General features: G+C 37.2%; 1 protein-coding gene across 1 annotated transcript in view; it reads left to right on the forward strand.

Annotated features, from left to right (window-relative positions):
* The window catches only part of SYCP1 (synaptonemal complex protein 1), an 83,842-nt gene that overhangs the window by 43,924 nt on the left and 22,192 nt on the right, over positions 1 to 17,726 (forward strand). The window contains exons 17-26 of the mRNA XM_058176686.1: positions 2,779 to 2,883; positions 4,450 to 4,553; positions 5,254 to 5,371; positions 5,882 to 5,952; positions 6,599 to 6,680; positions 7,073 to 7,135; positions 7,578 to 7,640; positions 8,784 to 8,846; positions 9,697 to 9,813; positions 15,271 to 15,381. Of these exons, the coding sequence (XP_058032669.1) occupies positions 2,779 to 2,883; positions 4,450 to 4,553; positions 5,254 to 5,371; positions 5,882 to 5,952; positions 6,599 to 6,680; positions 7,073 to 7,135; positions 7,578 to 7,640; positions 8,784 to 8,846; positions 9,697 to 9,813; positions 15,271 to 15,381 (897 nt within the window). The remainder of the gene's footprint in view (positions 1 to 2,778; positions 2,884 to 4,449; positions 4,554 to 5,253; positions 5,372 to 5,881; positions 5,953 to 6,598; positions 6,681 to 7,072; positions 7,136 to 7,577; positions 7,641 to 8,783; positions 8,847 to 9,696; positions 9,814 to 15,270; positions 15,382 to 17,726) is intronic.

Consider the following 17,726-nt stretch of genomic DNA (forward strand, 5'->3'; position numbering starts at 1 on the left):
TTATCCATGAAGTCTAACTAATATTGTTCAATCACTGTTTGTATTATAGCTAACTAGTGTTCTTGCTGTACTCTTCATAATTATAAAAGCAATGCCATTCCTTCTTTGTTTTTGATATCCTGGATAGTAAACAATGTTATGTTCTGACAGAAAGTGTCTATTCCCAATTTATCTCAATTCACTGATACTGAAGATGTCAGTTTGCAGATACTTTATTTTATTTTTCACTCTATAGAGCAGGGCTGTCAAACTTGTGGGCCACGGGCTGAATGTGTTATGTGCTGGCCATGCCCATGCCCGGTTTAGCAAAGGAGAAAAAAGTCATATGTTACGTGACAATGCGATTTGACGCCCCTGCTATAGAGCTTTCCCATGTTTATGTTTTTTTAATTTTATGTTCTCACTGTAATATGCTAATAATCTGCTTCTTTGACATTTCCTTGCCTGCAGGACAATATCAACAGCTTGACATCCCAAAAGCTTCAAACTAGCCACATCATAACAACTTTAGTTTTCCAAAAAAGATCCTTAACTCTTTCTCAATAGAATATTTATTCATTTAATTTCTATAGCAGCACATTTTAGCCAAATGATTTTCAGAAGGTTATAATTCTAAAACTATAAAACAGTTAAAACAATTAAAAACAATGAAGTAATATACTGGGTTGAGTGCCATCTCCACTGTGGAGCACATCATGTGGCATTATATCATTTTTTATTTGGTATTTTCTATCCATGAGGTTTTCTTGGTAAAATATAGAAGTTGTTTACCATTGCCTTCTCCTGCACAGTATGAAATGATGCCTTTTTTTGTTGTCACTACAGTGATCTTCTACCTCCAGCATCTTATATTGCTACTCCCCAGGTACCTGTTTGTTTTAGCTGGGTAGCTGGGATGATCTTTATGTCTTGGATGACTTTGCCATGTTTACATGCACATTGGCATACTATGGTGGAATCTGGTACCGAGTTGCAAGAGGAAGAGTTTTTTCCCCTTAATTCATTCTTTGCATCTGTCTTTGTATAAAAAGATAAAACAAACCGACCTCCCGAAAACATAACTGCAAAAGATAAACTAAGAATACAAATTAAAATAAGCAAGAAAATGGTAAGAGAACACCTGTCCATTCTAGATGAGTTCAAATCATAAGGACCTGATGGCTTAGATCCCAGATTTCTGAAGGAGCTGGCAGATGTGATCTTGGGACCATTAAACTATATCTTTCAAAGATCTTGGAGCATTGGGGAACTACCAGAGGACTGGAAAAAAGCTGATGTGGTTCCCATCTTCAAAAAAGGGGAAAAAACAGATCTAGGAAACTACAGACCAATCAGCCTGACATCAATACCTGGGAAGACCCTGGAAAAGATAAGCAATAGATCTGCAAACATCTAGAAACAAGCAAAGTGACAAGAACCAAACACAGGCTTGTCAAAAACAGATCATGCCGAACAAATCTTATTTCACTCTTTGACAAAGTAACTAAATTAGTAGATCCAGATGGATATTGACATTCTTGAACACTGGGGCCTATCTAACAAAATGAAATTCAATGTAGAGAAAAGTAAGATTTTACACCTAGGCAAGAAAAATCAAATGTATAGGTACAGATTAGATGAAACCTGGCTCAATGCTAGTAAACTATTACATGGATCTTGGAACCCTAATGGACAATCACTTACATATGAGCCAGCAGCATGTGGCAACAGCCAAAAAAGCCAATGCAATTCTAGGTTGCATTAACAGAGGGATAGAATCAAGATCATATGGAGAATTTGTACTTAGTAAGACCACACTGAGAATACTGCATTTAGTTTTGATCATATTATAAAAAAGATGTTGAGATTCTGGAAACAGTGCAGAAAAGAGCAGCAAAGGTGATTAGGGGGCTGGAGGCTAAAACATGAAGAATGGTTGCAGGAATTGGCTATGTCTACGCTAGTGAGATTGGATAACTATTTGTCTGAAATAATATAGGGTTTTCTGCCTAAGCAGAGGCTGGACTAGAACTTCCAACTCTGTTATCCTACCCTACCCTACCCTATCCTATCCTATTGAAAAGGACTGGGGTGATATGATAGTGTTCCAATATTTGAGAGGCTGCCACAAAGAAGAGCGGGCCAACCTATTTTCCAAAGCACCAGAAGGCAAGACAATGGATGGAAACTAATCAAGGAAAGAAGCAACCTAGAACTAAGAAATTTCCTAACAGTGAGAACAATTAACCAGTGGAATAGCTTGCCTTCAGAAGTGGGTGTTCCACTACTGGAGGCTTTTGTAAAGAGACTGGACAGCTACTTGTCTCGAATGTATAAGGTCTCCTGCTTGAGCAGTGGGTTGGACTAGAAACCTCCAAGGTCCCTTTCAACTCTGTTATTCTGTTACCCAAGGAAGTAAGAGCCAAATCAGCCTTGAGTCCTTGTTATGCAGAAAGAAGCCCAGGAGGGATGCTCCCTAAACTTCACAGGGTATGTCAGAGTTATGCCGAATGTGTTTTAATCTGGCAAGATTTCCTGCTCTCAGCAAACAGCAGTAAAGAAATTATGCTGAATAGTTTATTGTGCTGTTCTTGGTTCCTTGCACCTGACACATAATCTCTTGAGATTCTTCACGCTTCTCTCTCAGGAATACACACACCCAATGATGTGGCAGCAAAGCAGGACTTGGGAGGGAGGATTTACAATGTCAGCATAAAGAAATAGAATGGTTGTCACAGTAATAAAATGAAACTTTATTCATTTTGTGCCAATTTTTAATTTACTTTAATTTTTGAATAGGTACAAGTCCAAGAATTTTTACACGAAAAACAAATTCTTGGGAAGACTGTTGAGAAATTACAAGAAACAGAAAGAGAGTTAAAGGACACTCTTCAGACAAGAGAGGTATTGCAAGTTCTGATAGTTTTTGGTAACAGCATAATTATTACAAAAATATAGCTTAAAATATCTTCCTGTTTAAAATAATCATATATTTGACCCTTCGTCAACCTCTTGAATAGCAGATAAGCATCAAATTGAAGCTGCATGCATTTCTTTCTTTATGACTATCTGCATCTATTCAGTGGGTATTTCTTTACTATTTTTATGTAACAGCTTGTCAGATTTTTAGAAGTGGCAAAGTATGCAGGATTTTTAATGCACAATTCTCCCATATATGACCAATAGTTGTTTTTACTGTTTGTAATAATATTATGATTAGCTATGCTGAAGGTAGAACAAGAAGCAATGGGTGGAAACTAATCAAGGAGAGAAGCAACTTAGAACTAAGGAGAAATTTCCTGACAGAACAATTAATCAGTGAAACAAATTGCCTCCAGAAGTTGTAAATGCTCCAACATTGGAAGTTTTTAAGAAGATATTAGATAACCATTTGTCTGAAGTGATGTAGGGCTTCCTACCTAAGCAAGGGATTGGACTAGAAGACCTCTAAAGTCCCTTCCAACTCTGTTATTCTATTCTATTCTATTCTATTCTATTCTATTCTATTCTATTCTATTCTATTCTATTCTATTCTATTCTATTATGTCAGAAAGAAAGAAAATACTGCACGATTTCATACAGGAACCATCTATCTGGAAGCAGCTAGTGATACACATATCATCTCCAGAGCTTTAATAGCTAAATTAATTGCAGACAGGTCACCATTTAAGTTTTTATTAGGAAATACAAAATACTTATGTTCAGACAGTCTTTGCTTAATGACTGTCCTGCTAGTGACCATTTGAGGTTATAACAGTGATAAAAAAGTAATTTTATGACCAGTTGTCATACTTATAACCATTGCAGTGTTCCCATAATCACGAGGTCAGTATTCACAATTGGCAGATATTTGGCAGATATTGGCAGATATTTAAGACCATTACAGTATCCCCAGTCACACGATCCCGATTTGTGCACTTCATAGGCAGCTTCCAACAAACAGAATAAATGGAGAAGGCGGAAGTAAAATCACAAATCACAATAACATGATATCTCACTTAACAACTGCAAGTGAATCATTTAACCACAGTAGAATGAAGTCATTAAGCAATTGCAATTAATAACTATGTCACCTAGCCAGGGAGTTGTGATTGCTAAGTGAGGACTGCCTGTAAGTGGTGGCAGTTTAAAGACTTATTTCATTTATGTTTGTAATACGACCAGTTAGAACATATAACCACCACATTTGTGACTAGGTTTTTGGTTATAAATCATTGTGGTTGTAAGTTGAGGGACCATGTGATCAAACTTGATTTTACATCAGGTTTTGTGATGATTGTTAGCAGTTGCTAAGTGAACCCCATGATTGTTAAATAAACCACGTGGTCATAATGGCAAACACATTTTAACCAATGGGTTTTTTTAAAACCACAAAATGCCAAAAAAAAGTTATATTGTTTAGTATGCTAATGATGTTATTGTAAATGGTATATTGTAAAAGTACATTCATGCATTAATTGTTACTTGCAGAAAGAAAGACATGATTTAGAAATGCAATTGTCCGATGAATTTGAAAATAAACAAAATTACTTTCAACAACTTGCAACACTGAAAACAGAGCTTGAAAAAGAAATGTATGTACTTATATTAATATATGGTTAGCATGCTATTAGTTATGAAAGGCTTTTATAATTGGTTTACTTTTAATATATAAGGAGGACTTTCTGAAATATTAATTCACTTTTTTTTACATTGTCCTTATAAATGTGCTTGGTTACAGCTTAGTTTCTTCTTTAGATATATTTTGAGATCACTCAGATCCATTCTACTTAGAGTTGCTACTGTTTGATTTATGATTTTATTTCACTGAACGTATCTGTTGGTTGTTTTTGTTTTTTTGTTTTATAAAGCATGCCATACATTGAAAATATCAGTTTTACAGTGTTTTTATTTGCAATCTCATAATGTGTATGCTTTTTGTTTCTAAATTGGTCAGTGACCATAATAAAATTTACTACTATTATCACTCATACAATTTTAAAATGGCATTATTTGATGAATAATTTATTTCAGTACATATACGTATAGATGTGTACATATAGTACACATCTATATACATAGTATAGTATATATAGATGTGGTCTTAGTATGAAACTTGTCAATTTATAAAAAAGTATTTGTAGTAGGTTTTATGCTAAGTGACATTACATTGCTAATGGGATAAAAATTCCTTAGCTGGTCTTATATTACTGTTAGGTCTACTCTAATGTTATAGAGTAGTTTTAAAAATATATAGGAGAATATAAATAATTGTTTCTAGTATTATTTTTACAGTCTAAAGAATAAAGAGTTAAATATGGGGTGGAACAAAATTTTATTTGAGAAAGAACAAATTATAACAGAGAAAAAGATGGTGGATGATGAACTTCAGAAATGTAAAGATACTATTAAGGCAAGTTCCTGACTACATTTTTTTTACTAAACTGTCTACATAAAGATTGTTTTTGTGCCAATAAACTGTTTTACTTTCAAAACTAAATTATAATTGTTTGCTTCCAGTGCATCTTACTATTCCTTCACTATTCTCTAAATATGCATAAGAATAGAACTTAAATGACTTTTTTTTAAAGAAAAAGCTAAAAGTGAACTTTCTATTTCTTTTTCTATTCACTCAGTTCTTGGAGACTTCCTGGACAAGTCCGTACAGTTTTCTTGCAAGTGGTTTTCATTGCTTCCTTCCTAGGGCTGAGAGAAAGTAATTGGCTCAAGGTCACCCATTTAGTTTTGTGCCCAAGGCAGGAGTAAAACTCATGGTCTCCCAGGTTCTAGTCTGATGCTTTAATCACTACATGAAACTGGATCATGAAAGTTCTATAAGTAACTATGCAATATTTATAGTATATGTACTTAATTTATATCAGTTTTGCATTTTCTACATTCAGTTGCTTGTCTTTTTGTTTAGAATGTTAAAAATACAGATGAAGAAACAAAAAATCAGATAGACATTTTAAAACAAGCTAACCTCCTATTAAGGTAAGATAAGTAAGGTAAGGTAAATTTATTGTGGTATGTTCATTAAAATTTAAATTTCAAGCTATTACATGAAGTTTTTCTTTATGTAATATGGTCCTTTCTAGCTCTAGTTTTACTAACATTGTATCACCAGTTATCAGACAAAAAAAAACATTGGATGTTTTATCATTCTCTTGCCAAAAGCTGTTCCAGGACTTTATTTGGAGTATTGAACCAAATATTTCTTTCCTAATGATTGTATTTTATTTGATTAACCACTTAAATCAAAATGTTTTTTCTGTTACAGCTTATTTGGAAGTAAATATGTGGATGTTTGCTCCTTATAACCTTAATTTTCATTAGGATAGATCTTCACAATTTGGATATAGCAGTGCATCTTTTTGGCATATATCCTAAACAGTTCACTGGCATCTCTAATAGACAAAAATAGTTGTTCACTTCAAACATGCAATAGATAAGGGGGCAGATTACAAAAGGTAGTTATTCTATACAGATAATTGCAAGCATGATTACACAATAGAGCATAATCTAATATTATTGGATATGTATGAAGATTTGAATTTCTACATGAATTTAGCAATGTCTTTATTATAAATACTTTATAGGTGCATGGAAGTAATTGCATTCATTAATTTTTGTTATATAGCAATGAATTAAAGGAAGTAATGGAGAAGCTAAAACAGAAGGATGAAGAAGCAAAAAACAAAGCTGATGAAAATGAAGAAAATGTATGAATTCACAGTGATTAACATAGAAATGTTAATATATGCAAGTTATGATAAAAACATGGAAATTAACGTATTTTGAACTTGTCATATAGATATTTATATTTGTTTAATTCAGAAGGGTTTATTACAAATGTGGAGCTTTGATCACACTTTGTTTTAAAAATGCAGCATAGTTTAGAGACTACCAAAATTATTATTACTTAAAGTTTCATGAATCAAATGGGCAGCAAATGTTTATGAAACAATTAATGCATTAGTCCCTCAAACGCCATCAGAAAATGATAAAAGAAATACCTCCCTATGTTAATTTTTTCCATAATTTAAAATAGAATTTAATGAAATTAGTAATGAATTTTATAATACATCTGTCATTATTTATAACATATTTCTAGGTTAGAAATATTGAAAATGAAATTTCAAAAAAGGAAAAACAACTGAAAGCATTAGAAAGCAAGGTATGAAAATGTAAAACATCTACCTATCAGGATTTATAGGAACTTTTATATTTATCCATTTTTTGAAGTGCTTCAGGATTCAGAAACAATCTTTCGATCAAATAGAAATGTATTATTAATTCTAATAACTGAAAATGCTTATTGCAACTTTTGTTTTTCTATGCATTTATTACTTGTAACCAAAAGTAATAAATGAGTATGCAAATATAAATCATATATCCTCCTTTATTTCGGATAAGTATTTGTGCATTGCACAATCTCAACAAATGGCTTGGTTTTTATACTGAAGATAAAACAGTTTTCAAAACTGCAGTCATAGCAAGTTTTGAATAAGCCATAATCAAGAAATATTTCAAATCAGCTATCCAATAATAGGATTACATCTAGAATAATTATGTGATATATTATTACTGTTTGAAATATGTGTTATTGTGCTATTTAGGTTAATAGTTTAAAAAAGCAGATTGAAATGAAAATCAAGAATATTGAAGTACTACAACAAGAAGTAAGTACTGATATATTTCATGCATAAAACATAGCACATACGTATCTATTAAAATTTTCATTTAAATTTGTCTATTAAATTGTCAGTGGAATATGGTAATTCAAAATATTACCTCAGTTCACATAGGTAGCTTAAAGTTCACTTTGAATTCTGGCTTTATATGGAACTGGTCACTAAAAAGGCCCCTTCCCCCTTTAGAAAAAAAAATAGAAGTGAGAATAAAGTTGAGTGATATTTGTATTAAATATCTGTAAAATGTGTGTGCTATATTTTTATTTATTTATTTTATTTATTTTATTTGATTTTTATACCGCCCTTCTCCCGAAGGACTCAGGGCGGTGTACAGGCAAGATAAAACCAACAATACAAATATACAAGTTAAAATACCATTTAAAAAACTTATTTAAAATTAGCCTGAAGTTAAAAATTACCGTCAATTAAAACCCCATTTAAAATTGATAAAATTTCACTTTTAAAAATCCAATTTAAGCCAGCCCCGCGCGAATAAAAAGATGTGTCTTCAGTTCGCGACGGAATGTCCGAAGGTCAGGTATTTGACGTAAACCCGGGGGAAGCTTGTTCCAGAGTGTGGGAGCCCCCACAGAGAAGGCCCTTCCCCTGGGGGCCGCCAGCCGACATTGTTTGGCGGACGGCACCCTGAGAAGTCCCTCTCTATGGGAGCGTACGGGTCGGTGGGAGGCATGTGGTAACAGCAGGCAGTCCCGTAAGTACCCAGGTCCTAAGCCATATTTGCGTGCAATAATGCTTTTTTTCTCTTTACACTTTCAACTATTCCACTTGTCGGGAAAATGATATTTCAGGCCATAGTATATAATGATTATGTTACCACAATACAATGACAATACATTTGATCTAGATTTAATCTAGATTCCATAATACCAAGCAAAAGATTTATACAGACATAATTGAATAATAGGATCTGAAGATAACAAGGGTGCAGCATGAGTACCTCCTTGTGATTGCTGATTGCTTCTTAAAGAAGCTACACCTTTTCATGGGCTTGCATAATGTTGGGCAGACTTGAAAATACATATTTGAGTTAAGGAATTATAGCTATAATTGCATAAATGTTTGTATATAATTAAATACACAAATAAAGTCTTCATTAATAATTGTTACTAGAATAAAAGCTTGAAAAAGAAACTTGGATCAGAAAGCAAGCAACTGAGTATTACTGAAGAAAAGGTAGGCATGTTTATTTTTTGCATTAGAATAGAATAGAATTTTTATTGGCCAAGTGTGATTGGACACACAAGGAATTTGTCTTGGTGCATATGCTCTCAGTGTACATAAAAGAAAAGATACGTTCATCAAGGTACAACATTTACAAAATTGTTGTAAGAAGTAATACAAATTTGAGGAATTAGATCTGTAAGGTATGATAAATAGTGGCATTTAAAAAAAGCATTTATGAAACTTTTTTTACTACTATGGCCTTCTGAACAATATAGTAATAGACTAAAGGAATAAAAGCTGAAATAAGTCATCTGAAAATAATTATTTGACTTCAGTTGTCCAAATGAATACAATTCTGCTGACATTAGTTTTGGTTTAATGAGTGTCAAATATTACCTATTGTCAAATATTATCTATTGTCATGCCTATAGGGCATCTGTCAGAACCATGACACCTATTTGGGCATATATTTTTCAAAATTGATTCAGAAGTATTTGAATGTTACTCAAAGATAATGCTTCTCTGCTATTACTTAAAACAGCTCCTCTTTTTTTAGATTTCCATGAGAGATTCTAAAAAGGTGTTGTTACTTGAAAGTCACATTAATATTACAAAATTAATTTCAATTCCTCAACTATTTTGGGATCCCATTTGGAAATAGTTAAGATTACCATATTTGGGTTGCAAAAATCTAGAAAACTTAAACAATTAGAAATAAGGTTCACTGCAAGGAAAATGCAGAAGCAGAATTCATATAGAAATGTATGAAAAGTTGATAGGAAGTAAATGATGTTGTTTGGACATATACCTTGGTTATTATGAATAGGAATAAACTTGTTTTCATTTATGTTGTTCAAAGGTGAATAATTTGGAATTAGAGTTGGAAAACACAAATAGATTATACAAAGAAACAAGTGACAACTATAAAAATGAAATTGAGATGTCTAAGACAAATGAAAAAAGACTTCTCAAGGAGGTGAGAATTGATGTTTTTGGTATTTTATAGAACCGCACAATTTACTTTGGCATAATTGTATACAGTATTTTATTGTATGGTTTGTGTTTATGAGTTATTTATAGGTTGACTTTGTTAATTTTGATTTGTCTTCAGAATGTTCTCAGGAAACAAGATGTAAAAGATTGACAAGTGTTGAGAGAAGAAGTATTATATCTCATATTTAGAACTAATTTTAGAAGCAAAATCCTAAAAGTTTGGGAAAAGGGAGGAGCTGAAATGCATGCAAAATGATATATAGACACTCATCCCAGAGGACGAAACAATGAATGCCATTTTAATCCCACAACAACTTTAGTTTAGATCTTTGTCTCTCTTCCATCCCTATAGACTCATGACCATAACTAGGACATTGTAGTTTTAAACTTTAATTGAAACACTGGATAACCTCAAAGTTGTAATAATGAGGGCAAGAATAAATGCATTCTTCTCACACCTACAGTTTGATAGGGGACAAAATAAATCTCTTTTAGGCTTCTCCTTGGAAAAAAAAGGTAACTTTTTCTGACAATATCAATATAAATTTCAGTTTATATTGCTTATAAAATATAGTAAGGTCTAGTGTAAGGCAAAATAAGATAATATTATATTAAATAATGAGTTAATACAAACAATGAAAGGGGAGTAATATTACAAACAGACTACAACTGCAAGAAACAAAATTAACCTTACACATGCACCAGATGCATCAGATTATATATATATATAATCTTTTCTTTCAGAAGACAGAGTACACTTCTTTCTAATTTTCTCTACATCACCTACCTAGTGAGATAGATTGGGTTGAAAGTAAGTGATTGGCCCAAAATCAGCAAGTGATTTTCTGTGGTTAAAAGTAGATTTAAATCTGAATCTGTATATTCCTAATTCAGTACCGTAACTACATCAAACTGGTTGTACATTCAAGTATTTTAAATTCAGGTTGCCTATCTTCCTTTTAAGGTATACAGTGGTGTATTTTCTAATTTCTGTGTTGCATTGTTGAGTGGCTCTTTCTTCCCAAAGGATGATGTTCAACAGAGTAAAAGGCTTTTGGATAACCTCATTTAAAAAATAATAAGAACAAAAAACTCTTACTGAGAACAACAAATAATCCTGTTATTTTGACATTCTGTTTACCAAAGATACAGACTGAAAATCAGGAAAAAAGTTAGTGCAGTACCAGTGAAAAAGTTAATAAAATGGAACAGTGGCTATCATTATTATCTCTGGAATGGAGGCCTTTCTTGCACTAAATTACATTGGATAATTTTGCTTTGTACCTGGCCTTTCCTCTTTAGGGCTAGTTGTTGAGACCGTGGTCTGCTTCAGCTGCAGTGTGCCTCAGAGGAAATGAATTACCTGGATTTTTAGGATTCAGGCGCCAAAATGGGATTGAGGCAGTATTGGTTGCTTTGATAAATGACATTTATTGGGCCTGGCTAGGAGGAGTGCACTATTTATAGGTCATATTTAATCTGATGATGGCATTTGATTCCCTTGGCCATGTATCCTACTGATATACCTCTGAAAATTGGGGGAGGCATATTTTAAGTGGTTCAGCTTCTGCATTAGAAAGAGGTCAGTCATCAGTCAGTCACCAGTCTGCGGCTTGCCAGAAACTGGGCCTCGCAAACAAATGAAGCCTCATCCGCAGGATGCAGGCATCATACAAAACCACATCCCTTCCAGTCCACTGAAAAATCTTTCTCCACGGAACTGGTCCCTAGTGCCCAAAAGATTGACAGTTTAAATTCCTATAGTCCACTATGAGGCAGTAGGTGCCATCTTTCTTTTCCCGGAACATTACTAGAGCCGCTACCTGAGGCCTGGCCGGTTGAATGAATCCTCACTCAAAATTTTTGTCTATAAAGTTCCATAGCTCTCCCAATTCTTTTTGTGTCATGGGGTAAGCTTTTGGTTTTGGGAGTTTTACCCCCGGAAGGATTTCAATGGCACAGTCCGTAGGCCTATGGGGGGGTAGCACGTCAGAGGTTTTCTCGCTAACCCTCCCCCGCCCGCAGGTCCCAGTACTCTTTTGGAATCTTTTCCTCCCCCTCTAGTCGCTCCGTCACGGACCCCAGCAATTCGGCAGATGCAAGGTTTTCTACTTTGGCAACTCTTTTCCCCGCCTTCTGTGACTTGGCGTGGAAACGCAGAACCCCTGTCTTCCAGTTTATTCACAGGTTCCACTTCCGGAGCCAAGACAGTCCCAGCAAAACTGGTTGGTCCATCCCCGGTGTCACCATAAAGTTCAGAGTCTCTCTATGGTTTCCTATGATCATTTCTATTGGTTCCATTATAACATGAGTGGGGCCTCCCCCCATCACCGACCCGTCTAACTGGCAAAAGGCGATGGGCCTACTCAAGGTTTTTAATTTTAGTTCCATCTTCTCCACCACCTTGGGGCTAATGACACACCTGGTACATCCTGAGTTCAAGAGGGCTAACATTTCCCCCTGTGCTCCCGAGGACAGGACATGCAATTTAATTGGGATCGTTAGGGGCCCCCCTTTCCAACTCACCAAAAGATCTTCATTGGATTTGGAAGTAGACTCGCTGTCATCGGAAGTGGTTGGGGTCTCCACTCTTCTTGGGTGGGAGGAGCACTCTTGATGACATCCACTCCCTTTTTTGCGTCTTTGGCGCCAGCTTTACCACTTCCTTTTCGCCACCAGGGGTCATCTTTGGGGCCAACTTGGCCCGACGGTCAGCAGCTCTGTGGCCTTCCTTTCCACATCTGAAGCATGCAGTAGATCTCTGCCTCCCGTCTTCTGCTGCGGCAGGACCCCTTGAGGGGCCCTTTTGGAGTTGGGTTGGTGTCTGCTTCCAGATGCGCTCACTCCGGTTTCGATCCTTGGCCAACTCAATCTCCATCTCTGCTGCCAGGGTGAACCAGCCATACAGGGTCACAGGGGAAGCTCACGCCCGGCACAGCGCGTATAGATCCCCATTCAGGCCATCTTTATATATGTCCAAAAGAGCCACTTCCAACCACCCCCTCATGAGGGGCACCAAATTACGGATCTCTTGGGTATAATCGATCAGATGGATCTCATCTGAATCTTGGCCTTCTGCTCCGGCAAAGAGTCCTCAAATCTCATTCTTAAGGTGGCCGTGAAAGGGTTGTAGTTTCTCAGGAGGGGGGAGTTCTCATTATGCAAACCAGGCGGCGGCCCTTCCACCCAAGACCTGAGTCACGCTTCTCACTCGAGCTGCCTCGGACCAATAATCACCGCCCCAGTCGTCCATGTGATTGCTCACCAACGCCAGGAATAAACCCAGTTCTTTGGGGTCACCTTCAAGCTTCCCGGGGATGGGTGGGATTTTTGGTTTTTCTTCCTGCGTTGCAGCATCTGACCAGCAGGGGGCCCCTGTCCTCCATTGGAATCTGCGGGCCCAGGATAACGTGTTTCTAGCTCTCTTTCCTCCATAGTCTCGCCGCTGTAGGCCGCCCCTCTGGTGGCTCCCAATGTGGTTCCTTCGTCTTCTTCCCCCTCCTCCCAGGGGTTCGAAGTGAGGAGTTCATACCTGTCACAAGCCTCTTGTCTCTCAATTACATCCTGGTACAATCTTACCGCTTCGGCAATTTGCAGCTCGTCTCTGATTTTTTGTTCCTGCTGCCAATTAGATAGCCTTTCTTTTTTCTTTCGTCTTGTAACTCCAGCTGGAAGCTCTCCTGGCTCTGGAAGTCTGCCAACACTGACCAACCATTTGGCTCTGTCTCGTTTCTCCTCTAATTGCAGTTTCCCCAGCCATTCTGAACAACTTTCATCAAGTTTTGAAGAGAATGATGCTGCAACCGTCTGTTCTTCCTGCTCCAGCTCGCATTCAAAGGTTGGCTTCTTTCCCAGTACATACTTGTTATCAGCCCCCTAGGTGTGTTCCTGGTTGTCTGACATAGTGAGTTTAAGCTTAATGTCAGATTGCCTCTGATCAATGCTTAAGAAAGAATGACCCTGATTCCATTTGATTATAGAGATCAGTAACTTTTACTAAGCATGTCAGATTGCAATAGAAGCAAAGCTTAAACTGGAAATAGATATGGCTTACAGATACATTTCCCTTTATTCAGCCCTCCTCCCTCCAAAGGTCAAACAGTTTTAGTCCATTGCCCTTCTCCTCTTTGGCCACATGGTACTTTACTTTCGATGATATTCCTCTGTCAATCTTCTGGTTGGAATGTCTGGCATGCAGTGCTTATTAAACCTGCGTGTGTCTGTCTGTTTGAATCCTTCATCCCTCCTCCTCTCAAATGTCAGCCGGAGTGTTAAAGGGGCCATCACCTCATCAATCACACATAACAACAAGTAACATTAAAACATTTAACAAAGAGATAAAACAGTTAAACACTCTACTAAGTAAATAAACATTTAAAGTAATAAGCGGAGGCGACAGGACCACTGCCTTATGGGCTCTCCCAGTTATCTATTTTTTCAACTCTGTTGTTTACCATCAATATGAGATTGCGGGATAAGGACATCTCGGTTTGGGGTTGACACATCACTAGTACATTGATGATACTCAGTAGTAATTCTGTAAATTGAACTGAAAAGCTGTCAAGATACTGATTAGCTGTATCCTGATGGCACTGAACATCTGGAGAGAAACAAGCTGAGGTTGAACTCAAACAACACAAAATTGCTGTTTGTTTGCAAGTCACCTAGTTCTTGGTTCCATTTTTAAGTCTGAATTGGGAGCCACTCCTGAAGAAACAGCTTTGTGGCATGCCTTCCTAGACTCATAACTTTTGGTGGCTAGGCAGGTGGAGGCTGTGATCAGGAGGACCTTTGTCCAGTTTTTCTTGGTGTATCCATTACAACTGTACCTGGAGCAGGGGTTTGTAATAGTAACTCATATCCTCATCATCTTTGCAGTGCACTTTGCATACAAGCTACAATTGTTACAGGATACAGCAGCTCTTGGACTGAGAAGTAAACACTATCACATTAGACTCATATTTCCAAGTATCATTCAGTATTGGTTTTGACCTCTAAAGCCCTTAATGGGTTGGTTCCTAGATTCTTGTAGAACCGTTTTTGAATGAGTAAAAATGTATGTATGGGAATGGCATAATGGGAATGGCATAATGGTTGGAATAATTGGAATAATAATTCTGACCAGAGTATCTTATAGGGAAAATGGGCAGCACAAAAATTTAATAAATAATATTTTAGTGATATTTCTCTCCTAAAGATATACAGTAGTCTGACTTTGGAGATCAGCTGGATGTCTGTCTTGGTTCTATATCAAATGTAATCAAGATAGATTGCCTGTTTGAAGTTAATGTTGCCTTATATTGATTGGTATTGTCTGAAAATCCAGAAAATTATTATATTAAAAATATAGCTAATTCAATGTATGTTAACATAATTAAGTTCGTTTAATCATTTTCTCTCATTTAATCACTTTCAGTCATATTTATTGTCTTGTTACTAGATAGAAACAATGAATTCTTTAACTAATGAAGCAGTGGCAATGAAGAAAGAAATAGATATTCGATGTCAGCACAAGATTACTGAAATGGTAGCACTTATGGAAAAACATAAGGTAAGCATAGTCTTTTATTTACATATAAACGAGGGATAGATAATACAGTGCTGACCATTAGCACCACTGTCTGTCAGCAATCCTCCTCTGTCTATGAGGGTAGGCAGCTCTCCATCTGGTCGACCACCTCCTCCAATGCCTGAGGAGCCTGGGACAGCAGTATCCTCAGCCCCTGGCTTCTCAGACATTCCAAGGGAGATGTGCTATCCCTGTTGGACGGTTCCGGTTCCAACTCTTCCTCTTCCTCCTCCTTCTCCTCCTCCTCCTTCTCTTCCTCCTCCTCCTCCTCCTCCTCCTCCTTCTCCTCCAAACTGGGCTCCAATGTGGCCATGACACTCAGTTACTTAGTGATCACAATGATCTCTGTGACCATATTATAAGCATTCTCTTCGCTGACGATATTAAACTATTTAAGACTACCAACAATACAGCTACCCTTCAAAAAGACCTTGACTTTGTGTCAGAATGGTCAAAAACTTGGCAACTCCAAATCTCAACCAACAAATGTTCTGTTTTACACATTGGAAAAAAAAATCTGAACACTAAATACAAGCTCGATGGACATTACCTTATAGATGACCCCCACCCTGTTAAAGACCTTGGAGTTTTCATATCAAATGATCTAAGTGCCAAAGCCCACTGCAACTACATCACAAAAAAGACATTAAGAGTTGTAAACTTAATCTTGCATAGCTTCTTCTCCAGAAACACTACACTATTAACCAGACCATATAAAACATTTGCTAGACCAATTCTTGAATACAGCTCACCTGTCTGAAACCCATACCTCATTTCGGACATTAATACAATTGAGCATGTCCAGAAATATTTTACAAGAAGAGTTCTCCACTTCTCTGATTACAACAAAATACCTTATGTCACCAGACTTGAAATCTTGGGTTTAGAAAATTTAGAACTCTGCCGCCTTCGACATGACCTGAGTTTAACTCATAGAATCATCTGTTACAATGGCCTTCCTGTTGAAGACTACTTCAGCTTCAATCACAACAATACACAAGCACACAATAGATTTAAGCTTAATGTGAACCGCTCCAATCTTGATTGCAGAAAATATGACTTCAGAAGCAGAGTTGTTAATGCCTGGAATGCACTACCAGACTCTGTGGTCTCTTCCCAAAATCCCCAAAGCTTCAACCAAAAACTATCTACTATTGACCCCACCCCATTCCTAAGAGGTCTGTAAGGGGCGTGCATAAGAGCACCAACGTGCCTACCGTTCCTGTCCTAATGTTCCCTTTGATTGTATCCAATTTCATATAGTTATTACATACTTATGTTTATATATATGCTTATATATCGTATAGTTATTTATTTATTTATTATTTATTTATTTGATCATATTTATATACCGCCCTATCTCCCGAAGGACTCAGGGAGTCCTTAAAAGGCACTTAAAAACACATAAATACAATATAAAAGCAATTAAAAAACTTATTCTAAAAGCCCGATAATTAAAAAAATATAGACATAAAACCCAATTTAAAACCCATAAATTTAAAATCTAACTCAGTCCTGCGCAATTAAATAAGTATGTTTTAAGCCCGCGGCGGAAGGTCCGAAGGTCGGAAAGCTGACGAAGTCCGGGGGGTAGTTCGTTCCAGAGGGTGGGAGCCCCACAGAAGGCCCTTCCTGGGCGTCGCCAGACGACATTGCCTCGCTGGCGGCACCCTGAGGAGTCCCTCTCTATGAGAGCGCACGGTCGGTGAGAGGTATTCGGTAGCAGTAGGCGGTCCCCTAAATAACCCGGCCCTATGCCATGGAGCGATTTAAAGGTGGTCACCAAAACCTTGAAGCGCACCCGGAAGGCCACAGGTAGCCAGTGCAGTCTGCGCAGGATAGGTGTTATGCGGGAGCCACGGGGGGCTCCATCTATCACCCGTGCAGCCGCATTCTGGACTAACTGTAGCCTCCGGATGCCCTTCAAGGGGAGCCCCATGTAGAGAGCATTGCAGTAATCCAGGCGAGACGTCACGAGTGCGTGAGTGACCGTGCATAGGGCATCCCGGTCCAGAAAGGGGCGCAACTGGCGTACCAGGCGAACCTGGTAGAACGCTCTCCTGGAGACGGCCGTCAAATGATCTTCTAGAGACAGCCGTTCATCCAGGAGGACGCCTAAGTTGCGGACCCTCTCCATCGGGGCCAATGACTCGCCACCGATGGTCAGCCGCGGATTTCATGCTTATGCTTATATATACTGGTGTGACAAACAAACAAACAAACAAACAAATAAAATAAACATTTGAAGCTATAATGAGCCTGCCCAGAACTACTTATGACCTGGTTTTGAAGTTCTGGCATTTTGGGTGCTTGGCATTCAGCCCACC

This window comes from Ahaetulla prasina, chromosome 3 (assembly GCF_028640845.1).
Source record: "Ahaetulla prasina isolate Xishuangbanna chromosome 3, ASM2864084v1, whole genome shotgun sequence".
NCBI lineage: Eukaryota > Metazoa > Chordata > Lepidosauria > Squamata > Colubridae > Ahaetulla > Ahaetulla prasina.